This window comes from Haliaeetus leucocephalus, unplaced genomic scaffold (assembly GCF_000737465.1).
Source record: "Haliaeetus leucocephalus isolate CR32 unplaced genomic scaffold, Haliaeetus_leucocephalus-4.0 Scaffold808, whole genome shotgun sequence".
In the NCBI taxonomy this organism is placed as follows: Eukaryota; Metazoa; Chordata; class Aves; order Accipitriformes; family Accipitridae; genus Haliaeetus; species Haliaeetus leucocephalus.
Window position 1 is genome coordinate 5,485,521 of NW_010973244.1, and position 25,841 is coordinate 5,511,361.

A 25,841-nucleotide genomic window follows, 5' to 3' on the forward strand; every position below is an offset into this window, starting at 1 on the left:
GTTAAAATAGCCACAGAAGGACTGTGTCACACAATGGGGCCATACTGCAGGCAGCACCTGAGTGCTCTGGAAAGCAGTCAGGTATAGGCATGTCTGAAGGCTTCTGACTTTGGAATCTGATCAGGGGTCCAGAGTGAAGGGGACAGTGAGTCTCTCATGACGTGTGCCAGAAGAGGGAGTGACAGGATGGCTGTCCCAGCCCCATGGAGGCTGGAGGCCACCCCACAGCTTCTCCATCCCTGCAGGCCCCTGGGCAGTGTAAGCGTATTAGCGTGACGGGACAGGGACATATGGGGAGACATCTGCATACCACCTGGCCCTTGCAGACCTGTGGACTGAAAAAAGCATGTCTGCTACATGGGATCTGAATTTTTGCATAAAGAGCAGTCGGTAGTCATTTGCACTTGGGTCCTGTGGTGTTCATGTCCCCGTTCTCAGGACCCGCGTGCCCCTTCGCTGCCCCCAGCACCCCTGTAACAAGTTCTCTGTAAATGTTGATCATCTTGTTCAACATTTTAAAAAAGCATCTTGTTCCACTGGTACAAGTGTCCAGAGAGCAGTATGCGCTAGCTCAGTTTTGAGTAATGGACAAAATAAAGTTTCTGTTGTTTTATACTCGGTTTGGAACACTTACTGAATTTTAATGCAGAGACTGAAATGAAAAGCCAAGGAAATTTGAGGGCCATGGAAAGTCTTTATAGTAGCTTAGTTCAGCACCCATACCTGCCTTGCGGTTTTACATTAACTACATCTCATTAAATGTCATTCTGGGAGTTTAGCTTCTTTGCTTCGTACTGCGGGTGTTTAGCATATCTGATATCACATGTGGTATCTACATAGTTAAGTGGTATTAGCGTGCTTTTTTTGTAGAAATTGCTGATCTTAGGACAGAGAAGATACAAACAGCCAGTAAGCAAACAAGTGCTTGATCTTCATGCTGGAAGATTTTCATCAGAAGACCCAGGCCATGTGTCAGAATTTATCCAGTGTTATCCCCCTTTTGGGTGTATAGTAGTTGCTCCTGACATGGACTTTTTAGCCTTGTGGCTTTGGTCTAGCAGGTATGTGCCATCCCAGATAGGTTCTCCCTATGACTGTGTGCTAATTTATTTATTCTCTCGGGTTTTTTACACCATGCCAGTCCTCAAGTATTGGCAGATGCCAGGGTTTGATCTTGCATTGAACTGCTCATCTAGGCATAAAATACTGCAAGTAAGAGAAAATGCTTTAGTAATCTCTGTGGACTGTGACTTCTTGAAATCAATAGCTTCCTTTCCGCAGAGTTTAAACTGCTTTCTATTATATGGAGCCTGATGCAGTAACAGAGACACGCTTAAGATGCTGATTGGGCTGATCTTTGAGCAGCAGGTAATGTAACAAGATATCTTCCTGAGTACAGGGGACAAGAGAGCACGGTGCTTTATTTTGAAGAGAAAATCTATTGCTAAGGTTGACCCAAAAGCAATTAGTGGTTCATTTAATTGAATCAGTGAATTCACCTGTGCAGTCTATTAAAATATTATATAGAGATAATTTAGGCTCAATTTAGTACAGCTAGCTGAAGGGTTATAGAGATTTATAATGGATTACCTTCTATCTACCTGCTGAGTGGATGCTTAATCTTAAGTGAAATAGTACAGCATCCTGGTAGTTCAGCCAGAAATATCACGCTGTGGCAAAGCTGAATTTCTCCCACTACTGATATGGTTGCTTTCTCTCCAGGATCATTAAGCTGTTGTATTTCTGGGCGTAAAAGGGGCACATATAAATAGGTCATTGTCCTAAATCCAAACAGCTGGATTTTTCACCATTTTCAAAGCAAAACTCAAATGATGTCCTGTGTATGTTGTGTAGGAAATAGTCTTTGGTAAGTTAAACTGAAAGGGCTTTGGTTGTGCTGCTGAGACTTTCCTTTGTTTAAAAGGCATCTTCTGTCACAACCAAAATCACTCCAGTATATAGTGCTTTTATTCTCCCTGCCCTACTATGTGCTACTTCGGGCAGAGCTTTCCCACTGTCAAAGAAGAAGACCTAGATAGCTATAACAGTTACTGAGAGCCTTGCTGTGCCAAAAGTACCCTTAGCTATGCCTTACTTTTACTTTGAAGGGCATCACTGGAAAACTCCAAGGGAATTCATAACAGGATATTTATTACATACATTGTTGTGCATACCCACAAACTGTACTTCAAGTTCTGTTACATTTCCTTCCTAATGGAACATAATTCACAATAAATAGATGCCTTGATTCTCTCTGTATGTATTGAACACTGTGCAAGGTTCAGAATTTATGATAACTTCCTGTATCGATCTGCATTTCAGAGTCCTATAAAGAAATAAACGTACAGATCAGCTAGAATAGAAAAGATAATCAGCAGAGATGTTCAGCACCTATGTTTAATAAAACCAGGTTTTGTATGTTTACAAAAATTTGCAGTGGGAGCGTTTCCCTTTTCCCTCACGGCTGACTCTCTCTCCCTTTTTCTGAGGTCAGTGTGTAACACAGTCTGAGGCCGTCTTTCCACATGTGGCATGACTGTACTGGTATGGCACAGTACTGTGCTGGACTGTGTAGCTTTGTGCTGCAGAGCCTTGTGTACATGCAAATCATTCTAGGATCCTCACATGGGGAACTTTACATAATTAGAAAGCATTTCTGTTTCATCTATCAAAAACCTGCTCAGGACTGTGGGACCAAACACATAATCTATTTTCCACTAAATCAGGCTGGTTTTCTCTAGTCTAAGTGATGCTACAAGAATGGATAAAAAATAAATGGTAGAATTAAGCAGAGACGGACCTCTCCAGCAGTGCGATAACTTTTTGTGCTATTAGAAGTGCTATGGCCCTTTTTGCTACTCTATAAATCTTTTACTCGTAGATATGGAAAGTAGAGAAGGGAGAGAGTAGATAAAAACTGCATTTGGCAACATGTCTGCTCCACAAGTAGCTCATCAATGCATGCTAACTAGATCACCTTTGGTAATAATCTGAACCAAACTGTTTATTTGTTTGTCTTGTAATAGTGCCTAGGCAGGAGCCCTAACTCTGCATCTACAGGTAACGTAGTAAGGGCAAAAAGGCTTAAAAAACAGATAACTTAATTACACTGATTAGTATTGCTATGTACTACTTATACATTTGTTACTTATGCGCAGGTCCAGCCACAATTTTTTCCTCTATACAATTTATTTTTGCTTGTTTTCTTCTAGATTCATAGAATAATGAATTTCAACTTGTTGGGTACTCATTAATGGTGCCTTGTGTCATAAGTATGCTTGAAAATAGATGTTCTTTACATCTTTTCACCTAGGTGGAAAAGAGCTTCTTCAATAGCAGCACATAATTTTCAACAGAGAAATAGTATTATTTTCATCACTATGTGGCACATTTCTGCCACAGCTGTGGAAAATAAATCCTGAAATCAAAACAAGTAACTGAAGATTAAATTCCTATATCTTTTTACTGTTAAAGAAATAACAAAACATAAATAACAGGTAATTGATGTTAAGTATATCTTCAGTGAATGATAACACACAAGACAGGGTAACATCTGTGAGGTTCTTAGTATACTCTGTACTAGTTATATACATTTTTAAAATGTTTAAGTAATCTGGGTAGGCAGTTGTGTAGTTATTGTGTGAATGTTCAGTGTTAAGGATTTGTATACTGCAGTGCATCTGTGCTAGAATGGGTTTGCCTGAATGGTCTCTGTCTTGTAATCATGGTCTTCATCTCAAGTCAGCAGGTTATGTGATCAAGGAAGCAAATGGTTAAAACCAACTGAAGTTAAAAAAGGCCTATAAGTGGTATTTTTGGAAGTCTTTCATTACAGAAATGCTTGTGGGTAGGGTGCCAGCAGAAGATTGCTGCATCAGATCTGAAAGCAGTAATACTAATGTTCCTATTAGGGAATGATAATACTGTATACTATAATATTTATATGACTTTTCACTAGCTCATGTGCTGAAAATTAGAACAATACAAAGTAGTTGCATTGTACATTTCCCTTTTTAAAATAATGTGTTTGTCATCTTCTTTTCTTTTTCTCCCCTCTTTGTTATAGGGAGAAAATTGAATTTTAGTCATGACAACAAAGCCGTATTTAATTATATCATCATTACACTCTCCAGGGATGGGTTTATAGCAGGCTCAAATACACAGGGAGGCAAAGTATAATGGCGTAACATCAGAGAGTATCGGCGTGCTGAGCCCCATGGGACACGCACGGGAAGGAACATGTTCACAGTCATAGAAATCAATCCATCTTGTTTTAGCACTGATGTGATGAGAGTTGGTGGTAAATCTGCACGAGGTGAATTGCACAACCCTCATTTGTGCAATGTTTTAAACAAAAATGTAGGTCTTCAGCAAGGTGCCTTGTTAGAGTTTGGGTGTTTTTTTCTTTAATTCTTTCAGGATCCATCACTTATTGTCACAGAGTTAGAGAAGAATGGTGCTGAAGCTGCTAAAGTAGCACAATCATATTCATAGATTTTTGTTCTTGTCATTCAGGATCGTGAGTGGGAGGCTATTAGCATTGCTGCATGAAGTTCTACAGATTATATAAAAATGTGAATAAAAGGTAGTCACTAAACTGTTATTGACAGCAGTTACAGCATTTAAAGAGAAACATGGTCTTCTAATTGTTTCTTAAATAATAAGGATTACTCAAAATTTCAGCTATTCACTGAATATACCATGAATATTTAATTGAAATAAGAGGCAGTGAATATTGTGGTCACATAGGAAGCTTGTCTGAGTGATAAGCTCTACAAGTAGCATTTGAATGCATGAACTCTGGCTTTTCTACAGGTTTTCTACTAACTATGGAAAGTGTGCATGCACATGTGAGTTTTTTACTTACTATCAAATTTTTGAAGGAGATGCTGTTTGGTCAAGCTACTTTTTTAAAGGAGAGCTGGATGAGAGTCACGTGACTAATAACATTATTTTAATGCATTTAAACTAGTCTCTAGCTGAGTCCTGAGCATGTTTCCACTTTGTCACAGGTGGTAGTCACTGCTCACTGCCAGCTTGTGAACTGTGGCTGTAATATTGATACAGGCTGGATATGCACTGGCAGAGAAAGGATGTTCTCAAACAAGAAGGAAAAGGGAAAATGGCAGGAATAGAAAATCCATTCTTGTACAGTGGATCACATAAGGATCTAATGCAACTAATTTTCAGATTATGCATCTTCCTTTTGTGTCCTTATGCTAGGTGAGGGTGGGATTTAAATGTTCTGTGTTTATCATTCTAATATGGTTGCAAAGACAGAAGAGGTACAGCTTAGTTCTGTGTGAAAACCAAGAAGTTGTTTTAATTGTGCTCAAGATTTGTCCAATTTCCACCAGTTTTCCCCCACTTCATCTTTAACATGTAAACCCCAAAATAAAGTGTACTTGAAATGCCCTGCCTGGTTTGTAGCCTTGAAACTCCTTCTACATATCCCTGATGCAAAACCATAAGTACTCTTAGGAATAGTAATGACATATGTATCATGGTAGTTTTTAGGGAGCCCAGTCAGCAGCTCAGACCTCAAACTCAGTTCCCTGGTTTGGTTAGAACACAGACTCATCCAAAGGGTTAGTAATGCATTTTCTAATAATTCTGATTTTATTTTATTTTATTTTTTTTAGTAGAAAAACTCAAACCCAGATGAGCTTTGGTTCCCAGCTCTTCCCCAAACTCTTACAATAAAACTCTTTCCCACTTTCTCCTCACACTTCTCAGGAGAATCCTCTCTGTCCCACCTCTGTTTTCCTTTCTTTCTTTTTTATGACACAAGCTTGTGATTTACAGACGTGTTTTTTTCCAGAAACACCATTTTTCAAATCCTTATCATTTCCTATCTGAAAAGGTTGCCTTTGAACAACCTGGGGCTGCTCACTGTTCTCTGTCCCTCGGATATCATCGTGCTTTGCTCAGCTCAGTATGACTTTTTCCACTGACTTCAAGGGCCAGACGTTAACTCCTGTCCCTGCCAACCCAGGGAAAGGTGATTTGAAGTGTCTCAGTGCCTCCAGAGCAATACTCCCTGGCACAGCACAAACATGATGCTGCCGTGCATCCTTTCCATTCACTCCATGAAAGGAAGCCAAATTCATCACCACCATGTAAATATTATATTAGACACTGCAGTGAGGCTTTGAAATGTTAATACCCCCGCTAACGCAGCCAGCTGACAGAGAGTGCTGGTTTTGTTTCAGTTGTGACTCAGGCTGTCGCAACAGGTCCTGGCAGAATTAAAACAGCTGTGAGCAGCCTGCAGGTTCCTGGGTAGTAAGGGCATGTGCCACGTTTTACGGCTACCATTTTGGGATCATTTTAACTGGTGTTTTAGAAGGGAGAAAGCTACTTGGGGAGTGACTTTGAGGGACGATGGCTGTTTTAGAGAGCAATGGCAGAGCCCTGTGCTTTGCTCGTGGATGCCAGCTGCCAGCTTGCCTATCAGCCCACAGCAGCGAGCTATAAAATGGCCGACTCATGGCAGGCTCTCAGCTGACGTAGGCCTGGCTGCGGAGGTGTGGGAGCATGCACGCTGCTCCTCAGCCTGCAGCAGGGGTGGGCAGGCTCCTGCCACCTCTCACTACTTCAGGGGAAGGAAAGAGGCTGGAGAGGGGCAGTTTTCTACCTCGGGCCAAAGGGACGCGTGGTCCCCTGGCAAAGGGACACTTGGTCTCATGGCGAAGGGACACTTGGTCTCATAGTGAAGGGACACTTGGTCTCCTGGTAAGGAGACAGGAGGGTGATGGGAGTGAACCGGAATGGTCCCAGCCCACCAAAAGGTGCTAGAGGATGATGGGCCAGGGTGGAGGAAGGGGCATCTCTCGCAGCAGCAGCTTCAGCTGGGAGGAGAGACCCTGGCAATGGCTGTCCCTCTGCCTTGTCTTTTGCCACTTCTTCTTGGGGAAAAGATTTTTTTTCCTGACCTTCTCTCATCTGATGACTCCTTCACACTAGCCTTTCATTTTAATGATAGCATAGCAGTGAAACTGAGTCACATCAAGGCCTGAAGGTTTCCAGCTTTAATCTGTAATGAAATATAAAGAAACCTGGCAGGGTCTGACAAGTTCTCAGTCTCCTGAGAGAGGGACTTGGGAACTGAGCTCTGGGAATCAAGTGTTCAGACCAACCTTGCTTTCCAAAGCAATGAATTGCTTTCATTAATCTTTTTTTTTTTCCTCCTTAATTTCCCATAGAAATTGGGAAGATTGACCAAGATATATATAAATACAACACTCCAGGATTCACTGGCTGCCTATCAAGAGTACAGTTCAACCAGATTGCTCCACTCAAAGCAGCTCTGAGACCTACCAACGCCTCCTCTCACGTCCACATCCAAGGAGAACTGGTGGAATCCAACTGTGGAGCATCTCCACTCACCATCCCACCAATGTCAGCCGCTACCGACCCGTGGCACTTAGATTCAGGTAAGCTGGGGTGCGTGCCTTGTTAGCTCAGCGGAGCAGTTCAGAGAAGAAATACGTCCACCCTCTGTAAGGAAAAACAAACCTGAGTGGATGTGATTGATAAATGACTGTAGGACAGGGATTTGCCACCACTTCTAAATGCAGTTACAGGATATTTTCCTTGCCTTTTTTTTAATATTCTGCTTTATTTTTCTTTTCCGTAAGTCTTACAGTGTTTGAATGTTGAGTTTTGACCTAGCTGCTGCGATAGCACTTTCTTTGTACCCTTGGGTATGTAGTCGGCAAAAGGTTGCAAGTACAGATAAATAAGGTACAGTAGCATTTCTTCTGCTGTATTCCCAATAAGTGAGTATATTGTAGTCAGCTTCGTACAAAAAAAGTAAATCTAATTTTAGGCATAAATATATTTATATAAAGTGCTGATTTGTTTTCTGAAATGTCTGCTTTCCTTAGGCCATGTTTAATGGGAAATCCCATTAGTCATGATTGTATTCATACTCATGCTGAAAATGCTGGAAAGCCAAAACAATTTGCTGATCCCAGCAATCTTATCCTGCTTTGTGACTGACAGTCTTTGAAAGTATATGTTGTGCCTAAATTTTGAGGGTTTTTTTCTATTTTGCTTCTTGGGTGTCAGATAAATACTTAATTAAAAAAAAATTCTGTTCCCTTTAGATGTATAGGGTCAGGTGTATGTCGACCCCTCTCTTTTGTTTTGTCCTGATTCTGATTTCACTTGTAGCGGTGTAAATTAGAACCTGTCCTGGCAAAGCTGATGGGTTTACAGTGGTATAAAATGAAAATGCTAGAGGAAAAACTGGGTCCATAATGATTTTAATACCAATTAGTCTTTGCCTGTTGTGTTTGGGGATGCATCTATCTGCCAGTTTTTATATGAGAGGGGACAGGTATATATGTCTTTCTTTAACAGTATGTGCCAAGATCACACCTTTGGGTTTTGGATTATTTTTTTTTCTTGCAGCGTCAAACAACTCCTTGCAACATTTCCTTTCAGCTCTTCTTCAGTAGAGAAATAGGACAGAGGTTTGTAAGGAGAGGCAGATATTCCAGGGCTGAGGGTCCCAAACATCTATACAAGCAGTATCATGCTCTAAAACCTGTCATTCCCTCCTTGCTGCCATGCCATTGTAGGATTTCAGTATGTCTTTTCGCTGTTTATAACATACAATCTCCTACATGAATTTTTTCACCACAAATTAGTAGTCTCTTTCTTCTCTGAAATTAATAGGTCAGTTTGTACCTGAAGGTTATGTTTCATGCTCCTGTTTCTATAAAAGCGCATTTCCTAAAAGATACCTCACTGACTCATGTCTTTAAAAAGTGTGTCATAAACTTCTTGAGGAGGCACTGCTGCTGTGAATCTTGTGCAGCTAATGGCTTTTGGTTGTTAATTTTGGTTGGTTTCTTTTTCCTACAGACAGCAAGCTAGTAAAAGACTGTGGTGGGATTTATTCAAGATAGTTGAGCTGTTCCTAATAGCTCCCGGTGTTAAAAGAGGGAGGTCCTGTTTGTCCTTTCGACGTGCTACTATGCTTGTCCTTGTGTCAGCTCAGTCTTGTCTTGGAAACTTTTGCTGAGGTGATTCAGCTTTGTTCACCTGACAGATTACAAACTTACACATTTTCTTCTGGATTAATTGCAGTACTCGGTCATGGAGCCAGCATGAAGGATGTCAAGGAATATACAGCATTCAATTCGGTTGGCTCAAGTTGTCTGTTAACTTCTGCCCAGTAAAAAAATCTCATTGCCATAGCTGAACTTGACTTGACTGTTTCAGTCATGGACAGCCAGAGTGCAAGTGACCCGCCTTCATTTTTGGTGATGAGAAGCTTTAGTAGGACTGGGAGCTAGGGACACCTCTTCTTGTCCTCTCCAGTGCTCTGCAGCAATAGAGGGAAAAAGATGATACTGCTTTAAAGACTTGTAGTGAGGGACTGCTGTACACTGAGGGGAGCAACAATGTCAGGTAACTTATGGTAGAAAGAAATTTCACAGCAAGGGAGTGGTGTTTCACCAGGGCAGGAGTGAAAGGACATTCAGGTGTGGGTCAACAATTCCTGACTTTCTGGGTGACATTTCCATGATACAAAGAGGAGGTATCACAGCAACTCATTTATCGGTATCGGGTAAAAACAACTCAGTCTTTGTAAAACTCTCTCTGACACAGCTCGCTCTGTTTCAGTCTCAGGAAAACTATATACTGTAGATTGTGCAACCTTGCACGCAGATGATCTTGATGACTGGTAAATGAAAATGTTTGGGTTTAGTGTCACTTTGCGTTAGCAAATTGGCAGTTTGCACTGAGGATTTTCTTATGTTTCCCAAACCCTACTAGAAGACTTTCTAACACAAATTGTGTTGAAAGAGAAAGTGGAAAAATCAGAGGTGTAAGTAATGGTTCCCACTGGCTCCAGAGCTGGAATAGTTTCAGTACTCTCAGTGTGAATTTACTCCTTCACTAAAACAGCTGAAGGGGCAAGGACAACAAGCTCTTTTGAAATTCACAGAAACACTTGTAGTGATGCTAAAGCAACAGTCACATGCACTCTGCCACAACGAAATGGTTGCAAAGAACATGGCTTTGAAAGCATCAGTTACTAGGTACAGGATTTCTCATTTCGTACATGTTTTTATCTGTAATGTTTATTGTTATGTCACCTATTTAATTTCAAATAGATGTTAAGAAAACATGAGAGTTGAGGATGGGTGGTTTGTAGTGGAAAGAGAAAATCAGGAAAAAATTTGTGGCAAGTATCATATGGTTTAAATCTCATTCAGTGTCATACTCTGCACTCATCCCAATTCATGTTTTGAATTAAGTGTGGTTTTATAGTTTTGCTTCTCAAATACTGTGGAATTGAACTTTGAGGAATGAAAAATGTTGTAGGAGAGGATCAAAGATAAGTGTCCAAATAGGACAGATACACCAGAAGGCAAATACAATGATCCTTTCACCTCTAAACTGCAGTGCTGGATCAGACCTTAAGGATAATTACTAGATGTTAAGCAGGTTCTGCTTGACGGCTGACCTACATGAAATGTTTGCCTTAAACTCTTCTATGTAGTTACTGCGTGGACACCTCCTGCTAGCTGCAAAACATTTTGGATGCCCTAACAGAGAGGCTAAAGGGAAAATCATAAAGACACACATCAGTCACTTGCAGTTGACCCTTAGAGACAAGTTCAGGGATTTATCAATAAGAAACCTTGTTGTTTTGCTCCCCAAACAAATGGGCCATACAGCTTCTTGATTCATTGTCTTGAACTTTCCATTAGCCTTGAATTCACATATATTTCACATTTACAATATTAGTTCTTTTTAAATTTCTTTGCCATTGTAAAAATGCTGCTTCCCTTCCTTTCCACCCCTGGCTGGCATTTTGCCATGCTACTGGGACATTATCTTAAACCATTACCTTGTTCAGCTTGTGAGTATTCTTACAATGCATAGTCTTTTCCTGTTGCTATGGCGATCCTTTCTTGGTGCTGATGAAGCACAAGAATTCAACAAGTCATTCTTTTCTAGAAGGTGACTTTCTGGTGATTTAAAAAAAAATAAGCAAAACCAAGCAGATCATCAAGATAGTTCCCTTCCTGTGTTTTCCTCCCATCCATATTACCTCAGTTCATGTCAGACAATCCAATTTGCCTTGGTTACATCAAAAGGAGTGTAGAAAGGAGGCAAAAAAGAGCCTGATCAATGACTATATTATTTAAAAATGACATGTGCTACCTTTACATGTTGTCTAAACCCAGCAAATTACCTGTCTGGCATACATTTCAAAACAGAAGTTATAATCGTATGCGTTTAACTATATTAGCATGCATTTTAATTACTGTAGTATTACTGTAGCATATGTTAAAAAAAAAAGCTAATCACCAAGGGTTTTTTTAATATCTCGCAGTTCAAATTAGCTAAGGTGTATGTCACTGATAACTGACACCTTGTTCATTGTAGAGAAGCAAACAAAAGCCCAAACAGATGGTTATTTTTGTAGTAAACAAGCTCCCCACACCTAAAATGCCTTGTACTTAAAATCAGAAGATGCATATTATTGGGGTGGGGTTGTTCAGTTCCTGGGTGTTTTTATCTAAGATAAAGGTTCTGCAATTCACTAATTAAGTTTCACTTCCAAACTTTTCTTATTTATATAAAAAGGATAAAAGAAACCTACTACATGTATGTACCTCTCCATTTTAGGAATGTGCTCCAGCTTGCCAAACTACCCAATCTTGAATTTCGTAAAAGCTAGAGATAGCAGAAGAGGCAAGGTACATACAACAGTTGACAAACCATGCTTTAGCACCTCTAAGTTGCCATGGCACTATATAGCTGCAAGATGCATTTATTCTCAGTATGAACAGAATGGCATCTAGGGTATTTAACACAGGATTTAGTTAAACCCATATTAGCTTTAACATATTAAGAATTAAATGGAGCAGGATTAAATGCTACATCTGCAATGTTCTTCCAAGTGTTGTGACATTTTTCTGACTGTACGTATTTAAACCCTAAAAGGTCTTTATTTTTGTAGAAGGTGAAAGGCCTTGCCTTTTAAAAATAAACAGCTTGCTTTGAAACCTGTATCGAGGACATCTGGCAAAAACATTGTATGAAAACATGCAATGCTGTCATGAAGATTAAAACAGCTACCTGAAGGATTTACTCCCTTTTTGTTACAAATTCATCCCTCTTTCTTTAACAAGTGATGGCAGGAAAAGAGAGTGGGAGGGCTGAATACTGGCCATATGATCCATGCTCACCTAATTGGTCAACTAATTGTCAAGCAAAAGATAGCAGTTGATTTCTGGACTAAGAGAAAGTGTCACTTGTGTGTTACTGGTCACAGTACTGAAGGTCACCTTCCTGATTCAGACACCATCGGTTGGTTGCCATCCCACCCTCTGACCACTGGGACCCACAGCTCAGAGGGCAGAGCGGCAGCATCTGAAGATAAGCTGTGTCAGACGTCCACTGGTATGGATGTGGCTATGGAGACAGGAAATAGCTCTTGCCCTTGTCAAGGGCTTATTACAAATGGCGCAGTGGGAAGGAAGGATCAAAGGTCTTACTTGCTGGAGGGTGGTGATTCAGCCCTCAAAATGGTCTTAGGTTACCAATACACAAACAAAAGGGTCTTCTCCTGGCCAGAGACACTGAAAGAGTCCTGTACACATCAGTGAAGCCTCCAACAGCAGGAGGATTAAAATCAATGGTAACATGTGACGCAGCTCTCATTCTCTCCTCTAAGGGACAGCGGGGGAGCAGGGTCACTTCTCCACGCTTCCTGCAAGGGGCAAGCGAGTCAAGCAGGAAGGACAGAAGAGGTGCACCGCTTTTGTTCATGATGCAGCCTTATGCATTTAAGTTTGATCTCCTAGGTGTTAGCAAAATTAAAAATAGATGTGAAGGCAATTACTAGAATAAAATGACGCTCCTCCTTTTTCAAGCATAGCAAACAGGATTAGTTATCTGTACTGCAATCAGAAAATGATGCTATATTCTCTCTTTGAAGTTATTGATCACTCAAGGTGGTTGGTTTTTTTTAATTAACATAGCACGTAAACATTGGGAGGCTCCTTGTCTGCCAGTAAGCTAGTTTAATATTTATACTTCCTATACAAGAGACAGAAGATGCACTTGTAACCTGCCCTGTCAGCCAACACATTCCTCCGCTGCCAGATTTTGGTGCATTTCTGTGATCAAGTTTCCTCTGCTGAGAGTGACCAGCATTCACCCCCAATTTTCCCCATATAAATATTGTCTCAGAAGCCCATGGCCTTGATCTGAGTTGTTTTCAAACAGGAAGGTGGCATTTTTTTCAGACAGTTGGGGATTAAGTCTAGCAGAAACTCATAGGTCAGTTTCTAAGCACCAAGTGTTTCTTGCAGGCAAGAAGGTAAGTGGTAAACATTGAGATGCAACAATTTCTATTTTTCTCCTCCCTGTTGAGCAGCTGACTAGGAAGAGCATCTGTCTGAAATTTGGCACAATCAGTGCTTCATCCTTAAAGGGCTTAATTATGGTGCTTGAATTACTGTAAATCTCTCCATTGATTGGGAATAAAAATGTCTCCCTCAGTCTCATCTAGTTCCTTCACACAATTATGCATAGCTTTCTCTTATCTTTAAGAATATATCATTTCAATGTGAAATTTCTGACACTCTGTCTAGTATATCAGACAGCTGACGGACTGCCAAGGTTGTAAATTCTTCTGGCATTCATTGAGAGATCAGCACTGTAGCTATTTCGTAAGCATTGGTTTGAATGTCAATGCTGCTACCTAACATCAAGACAAGAAGGTGGTAATATTAAAAAGAAAGTGTTTTCCATCCTCTGCAAAGACTGTGTTTTTTCCACAAGTACTAACTTTAACTAGGAACATAGGGATAGCATAAATCAGGGAAAAAAAATGGAGTAGAGAAGGAAGCATTTAGATGCCTGAGCACTTCATGTAACTGCCTTCTTTTTCCTTTCCTTAGGCTGAAAAGCACTTCACTTCCTGTGTAAGAGGTTATTCTAGACTACAGTCAGGTCATTACAGCTATTAAAGTTTATTTTAGCTTTAAACTCTCCAGTCTGACCCATTCCTCATCCCCAATCCAAGCCTTTCTTTTTTCATAAGTGGATGAATGCTAGAAGTGCAGAACCTGATCTTGTTGTTCATATCCTGGCAGTGAGAAGCCCTTTCTTCCAATGATGTCAATTAATAGAGTCTGTAATTTTTTTTCTCCTTTTTTGTAGCTGTCATAAGTTTACAGGCTTGTTTGGTATTCTTGTTCATTGGGCTGGATTTTTTTGTTGTTGGTTTTTTGTTTATTGCAAGTATTCCCTGTGGGTCCATTATCAGCTATTAGCTATATACAGCTAGGCTTTGATCAGCACTTAACTCTACTGTTCCTTTGAGAGCACTGAAGCATTTCATATTCTACATTAATTATAAAAGAAAGTATTTGTTTGTCTTCCTTAACAGGTGAAATGTAAGCACTGCGCATAAAATTTTCATGAAGGTGATAGCTTAGGCCAGCGTGACTAATACACTAGCAGTTCTTGTCTGGAATCACAGTGAGACCAGTGTCATACAGACGTTACTACCAGGAATTAAGAGACAGATTTAATGTGCTGCAGATCAGTTGGAAATTTGGCAGAGCAAATGTTCAAAATACTACTTCTGAGACAGAACTTGCTGAAGTTCGAACTGCAGATAAACACGGTCCAAAAGTGATCCTAAATGTCTGCTCTCCATTTAAAATAAGGAAGAAAATTCTGTAGAATAGAGGCGCCTAGGTACTAAATTTAGAAAGTGTTTTGATCTTGCCTTCCCACTACTTTGTACAATTACTTGCTTGTGTGTGAAAGAAAGTGTAAAACTTACTATTGGGAAATGACCATAGAAAGGGGGAAGCAGGAGAGAATCACCTAACCCATCCCAACAGACAGTGCAGGAATGTTTTCACTGTTTCATATTTCATCCAGGACTGATTTGGGGGAGTTTAAGCTGCAAGGATGGGTCTCCTAATAAGGCACAAGTTTTTCTATCCATTTGCTAGGAAGATTGGTTTTTAAGACTGAAAGAAAGAATATTGTACTGCTCTTTTGGAGCAAGCCATTCGTAAAAATCCATTTTGTCCTCTCCTTAACAGTATGGACAGCAAAGTTTGTCTGCAGAAGGAAATTAAGGGGTTAATAACACAGCTGATTTAGAAACAACTATCTTGACTGATTGGATTGTCGACTCTGGTGTCTAGTGTTGAGCATTTGCATTGTCCCAGTTCATTGACCATGGAGCTTCAGCGAGTTTTCCCCCAATGCTGCCATTGTTCATTGTTGGCATTTCCATTGTTCACTCCAAAATTCATGCTTTTTTTAACAGAAACATCCGACGACTCTTTCTTCTACAATCCCCACTTACTTTCCCACACTGTCCCAGGCGTTTGCATACAGAAGGACTGTTCAGAGGACAATGTTTCTGTTAAGCCATCATTTCAGAGGATTTTTCAATTTATACTCATTTCGCATTGGAATAAAAAGACACAACTGGAAAGCCTTCACACCAAAACTGTAAAACCACAGGTTTTGTGTTTTCCATCATCTCTGTGCATGTCTCTCTCTCTCAGCAGAACTCACCAGCAGCTGTCAGTAAAAACACTTCAGATTCAGTGAAAATTTCTCAGAAAAAAATAATGCAACCTCCAAAATGTTTTTGATCTAACAGAACATACCTGACAAAACTTACTTGAAATAATTGCTCCAAATAGCACTATGCATTGGAGGACTTTTTTGTCATTTCTGAAGGTTTTTTTCTGGTTTTGTTTCCTCCCTATCCCTCTCAGCCAAGAAGGTTGCAAAGGATTGAAGAAATTAGTGGATTATGATCCAATGTTGAGACTTTAATGTTCCAAATAATTTGCGTTATTGGCAACAGAGAGAAGAGGATGACATTTTTAAAGTGAAAAGCCCTAATTTTTTCTCTAAGCTGTACATCTGTTCTGGTAGTTTCAGAACTGCTGTGTGGATGTACTTTTTCCAATATCCTGTAACTCGCACCAAAAAAATTAAGTCTGTGGCTGTGAAGACTTCTATTTCCATAAAGACAGAAAAATGGTTCATATTAGGGATATACTTGTAACCCTCTAACACTACAGTTGAGGCATCACTAACAATTCAAGGAGTAATGATTGACCCCATATAGCATGCTGGAACAATAATGACCTTTTAAAAACAATATGGTTAATATATATTTTAAATATTTTGTGATTGGGTAAGTGTGGGTATTTTTTTTTAAACTTGAAAGTGTTTAGTATTAAAAATAACTTCAGCTAAATTCTCAGTTCTATACTTCAGCTGATGTCAGTGGGACTTTAAGTAAACTCTCTTAACAGAGTTTAATGTTAAACAGTCCTCCCTCAGAATCTGCTCTCAAATGCCTAGGAAAGCAGGAGTAGGTGTAGTTTTCCTCCCTTCTCTCCTTTCAGCTTGGAGAAATAGGAAAAAAATAGATGTATTAATTAAAAAAAATATATAAGAACTTTCAATACAAAATTTGCCCTGGCAACATAAAAAGACACAACATTTTTAATTCTGCTTCAGATTTTTTTCTTCTTTTTCTGAATCGCTGTAGTTTACTTGTCATGGGAGCTCTTCACAGAGCCACATTCAGGAGGAGAGCTGTGGATGGGATGGGCACGGGCAGTGGGATGAGCAAGAAAGGGCAACTGGAGTCTATGGGCTGTGATGTTCACCTTTGATTTAGGACTGTGTAATGGAGTTGTTTACTCCTGCTCCATCATTTCTGTGCAGGTGTTTAGAGTTTCTCTTGTAATCCAGTGCCTTCAGGAGGGGGAATGCAGCGTGACTGCACATTAGTTTCTACTATCAAGAGTTGAGCAATTAGTTTCTGTGCTTACAGTCTGTAATAAAGAGTGCTCTGTAACTTCAAACTGTAGCAGTACAGTCTCACCTGACCAGCAGAGTTGACATAAGTTGACAAAACGCAGCCAGATAGTTTGGTTTTGTTTTCTTCTGTGTTACAGTCCTGTGGAGAAATAGATTAGTGAATGGATCTAGTGTCCAACACTTTCTCAAAATCCTAAGGTGTCAGTGAGTGTTTGCTCTCTTTGAAAGCTCAATTCTTTGATGCCTGGCTGCAAAATAGGATTAAAAAGAAGGAGTTATAGTTTATATCTTTGCTTTTATTTTGCTCTCTCACTGTTCTACTTTTAATCAATGTCTTGATTGCTGGGGGTTTTATATACCTTGTGATCACCAGATCCAGTTGTTCTGATTGCTTCTCTAGTTTGTATTTATGTGAAAACCCAACTGGTCTTAGTAATGGGAGAACACCTCTCAAAATTGTGGACATTTGTAAAGCTGAAAAATCACAGCAGCCTTGCAACATGGGTTAGTTCTAGGCTGAACAAACTCAATTTCCAGAATTTCACAAGTTTCATCCATTGTTTGTTTTAGACCTGTGATCACTCCCACCCTTCCTTTTTTGGAGCAGATCTAAACTGTACCTTCCTTTGTAGTGTGGTATATTTTAACTAAGACTTGCCTACTCAGGAAAAAACCTCAGTTAAAAAAAATTGCTTCCAACGGCTTATATGTAACACTCCTGGTAGTGTATGTCAGAATGAGATTTGCCTTTTACTTTGTACATCCCAGTACTGCACTCTAGCTGAAAAGTATCCCCGTTTGGTTTTGGTTTTCCCCTTGCCTTTACTGAATAGCCTTTTGTTCATTTCTCTGTTCACACCAACTTTCTGGACCACTTCTCTACTTTAACAGGGTCATTCTGCGTTTCAGTTTTATGAATTTGCAAAAGGCTTTTATGTCGGATCCATTAAGTCTCCCTCTGAAAATGGCAGATGCAACATCACACCTACTATAATAAAGCAAAATTATCATTCACTCTGTTAAATCAACCACATCTGTCATCTTTAACATCTAATCTTAATTATGGCCTGTTCATCCAGTCTCATCTCCCCTTTCCATTCAGTGAGTGCTGCTGTATTGCAGCTGGCTGTGGCAATGACCATGATGAGCGTGCCGGATAATGGTAGGTATCCTACCGCATTTTTGTGGTCATCTAAAATTTCAAATGTCATTAAAATGATGGCCAAAACATGGATTTTGCCTGCAGTCAGTCTTTAATCACCCTTTTAGGTGCTGCAAAGTTCCTTTAACCCCGTTTACCCTGAGACTAATAACAGAAAGTTGAAAGTGCAAAACATAAGTTCAGACTCTGTATATTTACTCTGTGGTTATTGAAACTATGGCCTCGTAAACAGCAGCCCATTAAAGAAAGAGAAAGCAAAGTATGCTGTGTCCTTTTACTAAGTTAGCTTCAGGATGATGGCGTTTGAAGCAAAGCTGATGGCCTGCTGTGGGCAGACAGGGTGTAAAGAACAGCATCACACAGCTTGGATTCTGGAAGGGAACCAGATGAAGTGTTGTTTGTAAGCCACAGATGAGCTTAGCGTTTCCTAGTGCAGTTCAATCCATCCCTACACTAGCTGTAGGTTTTAGGAAAATGTCTCTGGTGTGTCCTGACAGCAAACCGATGGCTTTGTGCCACGGCTGCGTGAGCAGAGGATTTCAGGGAACTGGCAGCACATCTCTTGGGCCAATATGTAACTGTTTTCCAGGGTAGATTAAAAAGCTATTTGCTCTGTTCTTCATGTTTTGAGTCACACAAGTGAGACCTTGGCTGCTCAGAGAAACCTAGGGAAGATTCGGAAAAAGCTTCTAAGGTAAGGAAACCTTTCCAGTACAGTCCCCAAACCAGATGGGAATCAGCTGTTCGAAAGCAACCGTTGTAGACCAGGTGATAAAGGAAAACTCAACACCCCTATTCATGGCCTCAGCTAACAATTAGCTAGCATGGTATGTAGACCAAAACTTCTGCAGTATCCTCCCCACACCAACCTTACATTACATTCACAACCCACTTACTGTCCAGAGTGGCTTTGCGGGGTAACTACATAGAGTAACTGCAGCTCCATGGCACCTATTTGCTGTGAGCAAGTCATGATTTGAAGCTGCCGAGGTACAAGTATCAGGCAGTGCAAAAGGGCTTGCTGAGACATGTAGTTAGAATTAATGTCACAGTGATAATGGAAGAATCTGAACAGGAAAGAGGTGTTCCCAACTGCAACAGAGAAATGAAGGCACACACTTGTCCATTAGCAACTCACCCTGTACTTCATCTGCATATTATAGCCATGCAAGCTAGTTATTATACCACTGTGATTTAGATTCCCATGAAACATGACAGTCACTAGTAACAATATTAATTTTACCTGACCAGTCATTTTAAAACATTTTAGGAGTTACTCTTTACAACCTGTGAACAGCACTCTACTCTTCTGTGTTTTTTACCAGAGCATCAGTATAACTGTTGCCCCTTTGTCAGCCTGCTCTAACATGTTTTTTCCTTGTTTAGTTCCTGAATTTCAGCAGCGATGGAAAACTTGTTAGTTGTCTTCTTGACAAAAGTTACTTAATATTGCCAAGGAATGTGACCATAGTAAGGTCAGAGATGAATCACCACGTGTTTGAATGACATAACTGCTATCTGAAATACGTGCACTTGATGCCTGTTGGTGACAGTACTCTGTTAAGTTCAAGTTGGAGGGTCAAGGAATGTGCCCTCATACATTCTCTTCTGCTTCTCTAATTGCTGTGGCAGGAGTTACCCTTTTGCAGTTCTTAGACCTCTGGTCTGTAGCTATTTCTGACCATTTGAGAAGCTACTACTGCTGCCCAGAATAATTTCAAGGGAACTTTCACCTAAAAAAGAAAGTAATGAGTTCTTTCCCTCCTCTTCTATCCATCTGTAGTAATAAATTCAGTAAAAAACTGGTATAGACACTTCTGCAGCAAAAGGTATTCTATAACCCCACATTTGGCTGAGATTTTAGATACAATTTTTCAGTCAAAAAAAACCTCATAATATAAAAGCAGGTCTCCTGCTGACACAAGAGTAATAGAACAGGAATTCATGAATTATGGCAATAATATCTGCCAACACTGCCATAGGTAGTTAACAAAAAGATTTGTGAACATCTAAGCTCCTTTTTTCACTACAGCACTCCTGGTTCTCCAGCAGCTGCAGCAGGGCACAACTTCTCCAATCTGATGGTGACCTCTTGTTGAAATAGGTTGTCCTCTGCCCCCAGACACATGTTCCTGTTTCCTCTTCTTTAGAGATGAGAGTCTCAGAATGAGTCATATCTGCTTGTTGATCCAATGGACATCTCCTCCTGGGAGTGTATGATGACTAGATACAATGGAAAGCAGCTTTGGACAGAGGCATCAGGTCCGGTCCTAGAAGCAGCTCTTAGACAAGATCAAGGATGTAGCTTCATATCATACTTCATGTTCTTCATTATCCTGCAGTGTACTTCAGTGGCTATTGGAACATCATAAGCCGTAGTCTTCCATCTGCCAGGAATCCCTTGTAGCATAGCCGTTGTGATGTGGCAGCTCGGGAGGGATCATGCTGCCATGAACAGCAGCTTTCCTCTTTCTTCACACTTCACTAGTGCCATGGTCCTTGAAACAACTTTTAAAAGAAGATAAAATACATTGTTCAGTTGTAAGGGAAGCGGGAACTCTGACCATTGCTGATTTAAAGATTTCTTGTGTGAGGACACAGGAGAGCAACTCCAAACCAAGCGGCAAGTCGTAGGACTTGTTAACTGCCTGTGGAGCTGCTCCTATGGCAAGGGGCCTTCTTTTGGGTTAGAATGGCAGAGAGCAATTCCTTGCAATTTGGCAAATTGATGCTTTTCTACATAGTGTTGTTTGGCTTTAGGATTTTCCTTGAGGTGCAGGGAGGGCAGGTTTAAAGTTAGGGTTTATTTTCCCACTGCCAGCCCTTCCCTTTCAGCACTGCAAGGATAACATTATGGACCGCGTGCCAAAATGTCTCTGTAGGAAACATTCATGGTCCTGCACAGTAAGGTTCTTCTTTGGAGCAAAATCCACTGATATGGAATGAGGTATTTATTTATCTTTTATATTTTTTAGCCTGGTTTGTGCAGAAATGCTGTTTTCAGAAGCCAGAGAACCAACAAATGTCAAAGGCACAAGTGCTGCTGGCAAAAACTGCTGTCCAGGCCACCTCCACTGAGCCCTGAGAAATGCCTTCTTGTTTGTCCCACAGGCGACCAGCCAAAAACTAGCTGCTCAACACACAGCTGGTTCAACTGTCCCCCAGAGTAGGCACACAAGAAGGCTACTCTAGCCCCAAACTTCTTTTCAGGCCACATGGGGAGCTGAAGCCATTCATTCTTTTGTGCAGCTGCTTCACGATACAAAAGCAACTTTATTATGGACTTTACTCCATGCTAACAGAAAGCCAGTAGAATTCCCTTAGCCAGTTTGGGGGTATAGCGAATGCATCACTGGCCTGTAAAGACAACTGATTACTTTAATACAATATCACCTAATCCATCAAGCAAGGAAAATACAGCTGGCTTTTAAATACTGACCTAAGAAGTAATCTGTATCCTTGATTATTTTAACTGTCTCCAGTTAAGTACTTTTAACAACAATATTTCTATTTCAAAATCAATGCCATAGTCCAGTGGCAAAGAAGGGAATGATTGCAACCACTCACCTAGCTCCCTGGGCTTGCTCAGTCACTGCAGTGTCCAGTTGCTATGTCTGACTGTAAAGAAAATGCTGATGATAGGCTTAATTGATGAGATCGCCTTTGAAAAGCCTCTGTGATGTTTTCTGGAGGTTAGAACCAAGACTACTGTCCAAATTCTATTTTAAACCCGTACTGATTCCTTCATCCAGCTTCGCCACAAGGAGTGTCTCCTTTTTAGGTCGCTGGCAGATGAGCGCTGGGACATCTGACTGTGTTTCCTCTCCTCATCTGTCTGCTGGAGACTCTCCTCTCCCGCAGGCTCTCCTCCCTGCCATGCCTCAGCTCCTCCAACTCACAGTCTTGCGTCTCAGTTCCAAAGCACCTCCAGCAGTGGCTAAGCTGACTCATTGGGCTTTCTCCTAGAGTAGCAAAGGTCCTGGCACATGCTCCTTTGCGTAACTACTCTATGGCTCTGAGCAACAAAAAATGCAGCCCCTCGCTTACCTTGGGTTGTGCAGCAGCAAAAGGGATGGCAGTTTTTCTTTCAAAGAACTTGCAGTTGCACCCAACAGCAGTCACAAAATCCTGGAAAATTCTGAAGCCTTTCATGGATAGCAGTGACAAAGGCAAAAATCTATAATAATATGTATGATCAAATGCTTTTGAAAGAAAGGGGTTTGTTTGGTTTCGTGCTAAAGAAACTTACTGAATTTATGTTAGTAGAGTAACAAAATGACCTCCTGTATTAACAGCAATGCTTACTGAGAGTACATCCTTTATTTTAATTTTATTATTGTTGAAAGGAAGAAGCAAGAAGTTCTGAGGGATTAGATAATAGTGAAAGATTTTTTCTTCCTCTTTAGATAAATATCTAGGGATCACAATTTTCTTTTAAATTGTATCTGAGACTGTTGGATGTATTTCTGAACTACTGTGTGAAGTTTCACTGCTATTACAACATGAATCTTTAATTTCCTATTTACAGCCAGTGCTGATTTCCCATACAATGGTCAAGCCATAGGAGATGGAGTTAACAGAAACTCTGCCATTATTGGAGGTAGGAAAAATGTCCACTTTTCTAAGATATTTAGCAGTATGACTGTGACTGAATTGCAGTTGGTAACATATTCAAGCTATTTGCTAAGAGCGAACTGTGGGGAAACTGCACCCAAATGAAGTTAAATAGAAATTTGTGTAAGTCTGTTCAGGCACATTGTCCTAGTGAAATGGTTTGTTCTTACTTAGTTTGTCCCCTCAGATTTAGTTTTAACCAAATCAAGATACTGATATTCATATTCCACATATTAAGCATTCATGTGGGGAGCTACTTTGCAGTAGTTACTTATGTTAACAGGGTAATTAATTTATATGAAATGGCAAGGACACTTTTCCAGTTACACCAAATTCAACATGAGTCTATGTCAAACACTATTTGCTCCACCCTTGACAAAAATCCTTCATGATCCTGCCTTGTTTTTTAGGGGCCAAGTTCTGCTATAACTTACGTGCCGGAGAGTCCCATTCAGTGTGATAGGTGATGTTAAGTAATACCAGAATTGGAACTTTGAATTAGCATTCAATTGAAGATATTCTGGCCAGCTGCCTCCAGAAATAAGGATCCTGTTTAATTTTATGTACACATGCAATTTTCTCTGCCACGTCCTTTATTATGGAAGTGTTGCACCGTAACTCTCCTGGGAGAACTTTGCCACTGCATCAAATTCTGAAGGCATATAAAAAAAATTGTGAAGATCGGCCTAATAGCTTTCAGTCAGTTCTAAATGCATGTAAAATGACATACTGGTGGTGGTTTTTTGTTGTGTAAAGCAACACTGAGTATACCAGCACATGCAGTCTAATGAAATTTTTTGTTTCTTTTCCCTGGCCCCCCTCAAGGGTCTATGTTTCCATATCCAGGTTTAGATTAGTTGCTTTAGTTTTCATTTGCTATGTTATTTTTCCTTTTTAATTTATATTTTCATTACTACTTAAAACTCTTCCTTAATACTTTGAAACCTTTACAATACTAGAAGGATAGCATTGCATTCCTCAGAAAAATTCAGGCCACACCTGAACAGCCTGGCTGTCCAATACATCACTTAACAAAAGTGGCATAACATAATTCTGGCTGATTACAAGATTTTTTCATCCTGAGAATTTTATAATGTCTTCATCCTGGAAGATCCTCATGCCTGTAGACAGAGGCCAAAAAAGGAACAGTGCAGTTTCAGCATATAGTTACCTACACCTAAGAGGGTAAGATATATGAGACTTCTCCACAACAGGGCTGAACCCCAAATAGATGATTGCAGGAGGATTAAGGATAGGTCTGATGATAAAGCAGTTACATCTGTAATTACGTGGAGCTACTGCCTAGTGGCTGGAGTGAGCCAACAGTGAGCCAAGCCAATTTTCAAGGACATGTTGAGGGGGCTATGATAATAGGGCCATTGACTGGAAAGTATACATCAGTGGCTCTATCCTCAAGAGCTACTCAGGCCATGACATGTCACCATTTCACCCCTGTGTTTTGGGAGCACTTGGCACCCTGTGCCTCATGGTCAGCAAAACTCACGAAGTAGGTACTAATGTTGAAGTTTACCTACGGGATGAAAGTCACTAGCAGACTCCACTCAGTGACATTTTGTATATAGCAAAAACTATATATAAGTATTAGAGTAGTGGAAACTAAGCAACTGTGGTGATGTTTAACTGCCCAGTTAGCTTCAGCTCAGCTCGGAGGAGTTGTGGGATCCTTTCTTTGTGTTTAAATCTGTAGATGTTCTCCTCGCTAGTGACATCTTTTCTTTCCTCCTCTGTGTAGGTGTCATTGCAGTGGTGATCTTCACCATCCTCTGCACCTTGGTGTTCCTGATCCGCTACATGTTTCGCCACAAGGGAACCTACCACACCAACGAGGCCAAAGGGGCAGAGTCAGCCGAGAGCGCCGACGCCGCCATCATGAACAATGACCCCAACTTCACGGAGACCATCGACGAGAGCAAGAAGGAATGGCTTATCTAAGCCCACAGGGGCAGGGCCTGGGGTGGGATACAAGCTGGGCCAGGGTGGGACTGGGATGACTCTTGCAGTGGGGAGAGAACACTGCGTCAGACGCTTGAGCACACGTACAGTAAAAAGATCAGCACAACTGGAGGAGCAAGTGACAGGAAAATACTATTGAGACTGGAGGAAAAAAAAAGAATATCTCAAGCATTCAAGAAAAAATACTTTTTAATATTTATTTACAGCAAATTGCCCCTTCTGTATCCAAACAATTACAACAAAGAGCAGTTTTGCAGCTTCAGCATTGGTTAAAATTTTCAGTAATACCTGTCTGTTTCTCTTTGTGTGTTTGGAGGTGTTCTGGATACCCGTGACAAGAAACAGGGCTGGTTTTTTACATTTTTTAAAAGCTGTTTAAAACGTGTGTAGTTCTGTCCTGACAAGTGGCAGACCTTTCTTCCCAGCATTGTGTTCCTTCATGACTGGCCACTTCCCCACAGGCTGCCCTCAGCCCTGCACCTTGACCATATCACCGTTCATTTTGGTGGCGTTGAACCAGGGGTTCAGGGCTGGGGGTGGGACAGGGGGGTGATGATTAATGCAAATATTACTCACCAGTTTTGAAAAGTGTCATCAGCCAGTGCCAACCCTGGCAGGATCCATCTTCTTGACCCAGGCACTTTGTTGATTGTGTAGAATTCTCATCAGCAGTGTACTGTTATTACGACTACTACTACCAGAGAAGATGATCATAAAGCACAGGAAGCTTTAGGGGGGGTGGGGGTTATTATTATTATTTTGTTGGTCTCTGAGGGAGGATGATGCTGTGTGAGTCTGTAGACCTAGTCTGTTCCTGTGTCTTTGGCTATGACACTGGTGACCTGAGATACGTGCCAGTTTAAACTCAGCTCTGCCTGTGGTGTATTGGCGTATACTGTACTTAGGTGTAAGCATTGTAGTAGGGAATTAGAGCCAGACTTTGTTTGCTTATGTTTCTTTTTTATAGGCTGTCACAGAAATATTAGTACAGCTCTAGTCAATGCATTTGAGCCCACGGGCTTCACATAATACTTTTTTTCCAACTCTAGCATAGCAATTTATTCTTTAAATCCTTTGTTTCAGTCCCTTTGCAAGGAAAGCCTCTGCTGGCAGTGTTCTGACAGGCAGGAAGGTGAGACAGAGGAGGCTTGGAAACTGCCCAGAGAGCACATGAGAAACACACAGTGCACAGTTACTTTTCAATACAGAGATTTACCTGAACTATTTTGCTGTCTTT

The 25,841-nt window shown here is 40.7% G+C and overlaps 1 protein-coding gene across 1 annotated transcript in view; it reads left to right on the forward strand.

Annotated features, from left to right (window-relative positions):
* The window catches only part of CNTNAP2 (contactin associated protein-like 2), a 1,206,765-nt gene extending 1,182,182 nt beyond the window's left edge, over positions 1 to 24,583 (forward strand). Inside the window, exons 22-24 of the mRNA XM_010581816.1 lie at positions 7,206 to 7,436; positions 22,545 to 22,616; positions 24,384 to 24,583. Coding sequence (XP_010580118.1) covers positions 7,206 to 7,436; positions 22,545 to 22,616; positions 24,384 to 24,583 — 503 coding nt within the window. The remainder of the gene's footprint in view (positions 1 to 7,205; positions 7,437 to 22,544; positions 22,617 to 24,383) is intronic.
* Positions 24,584 to 25,841: the final 1,258 nt, after the last annotated feature.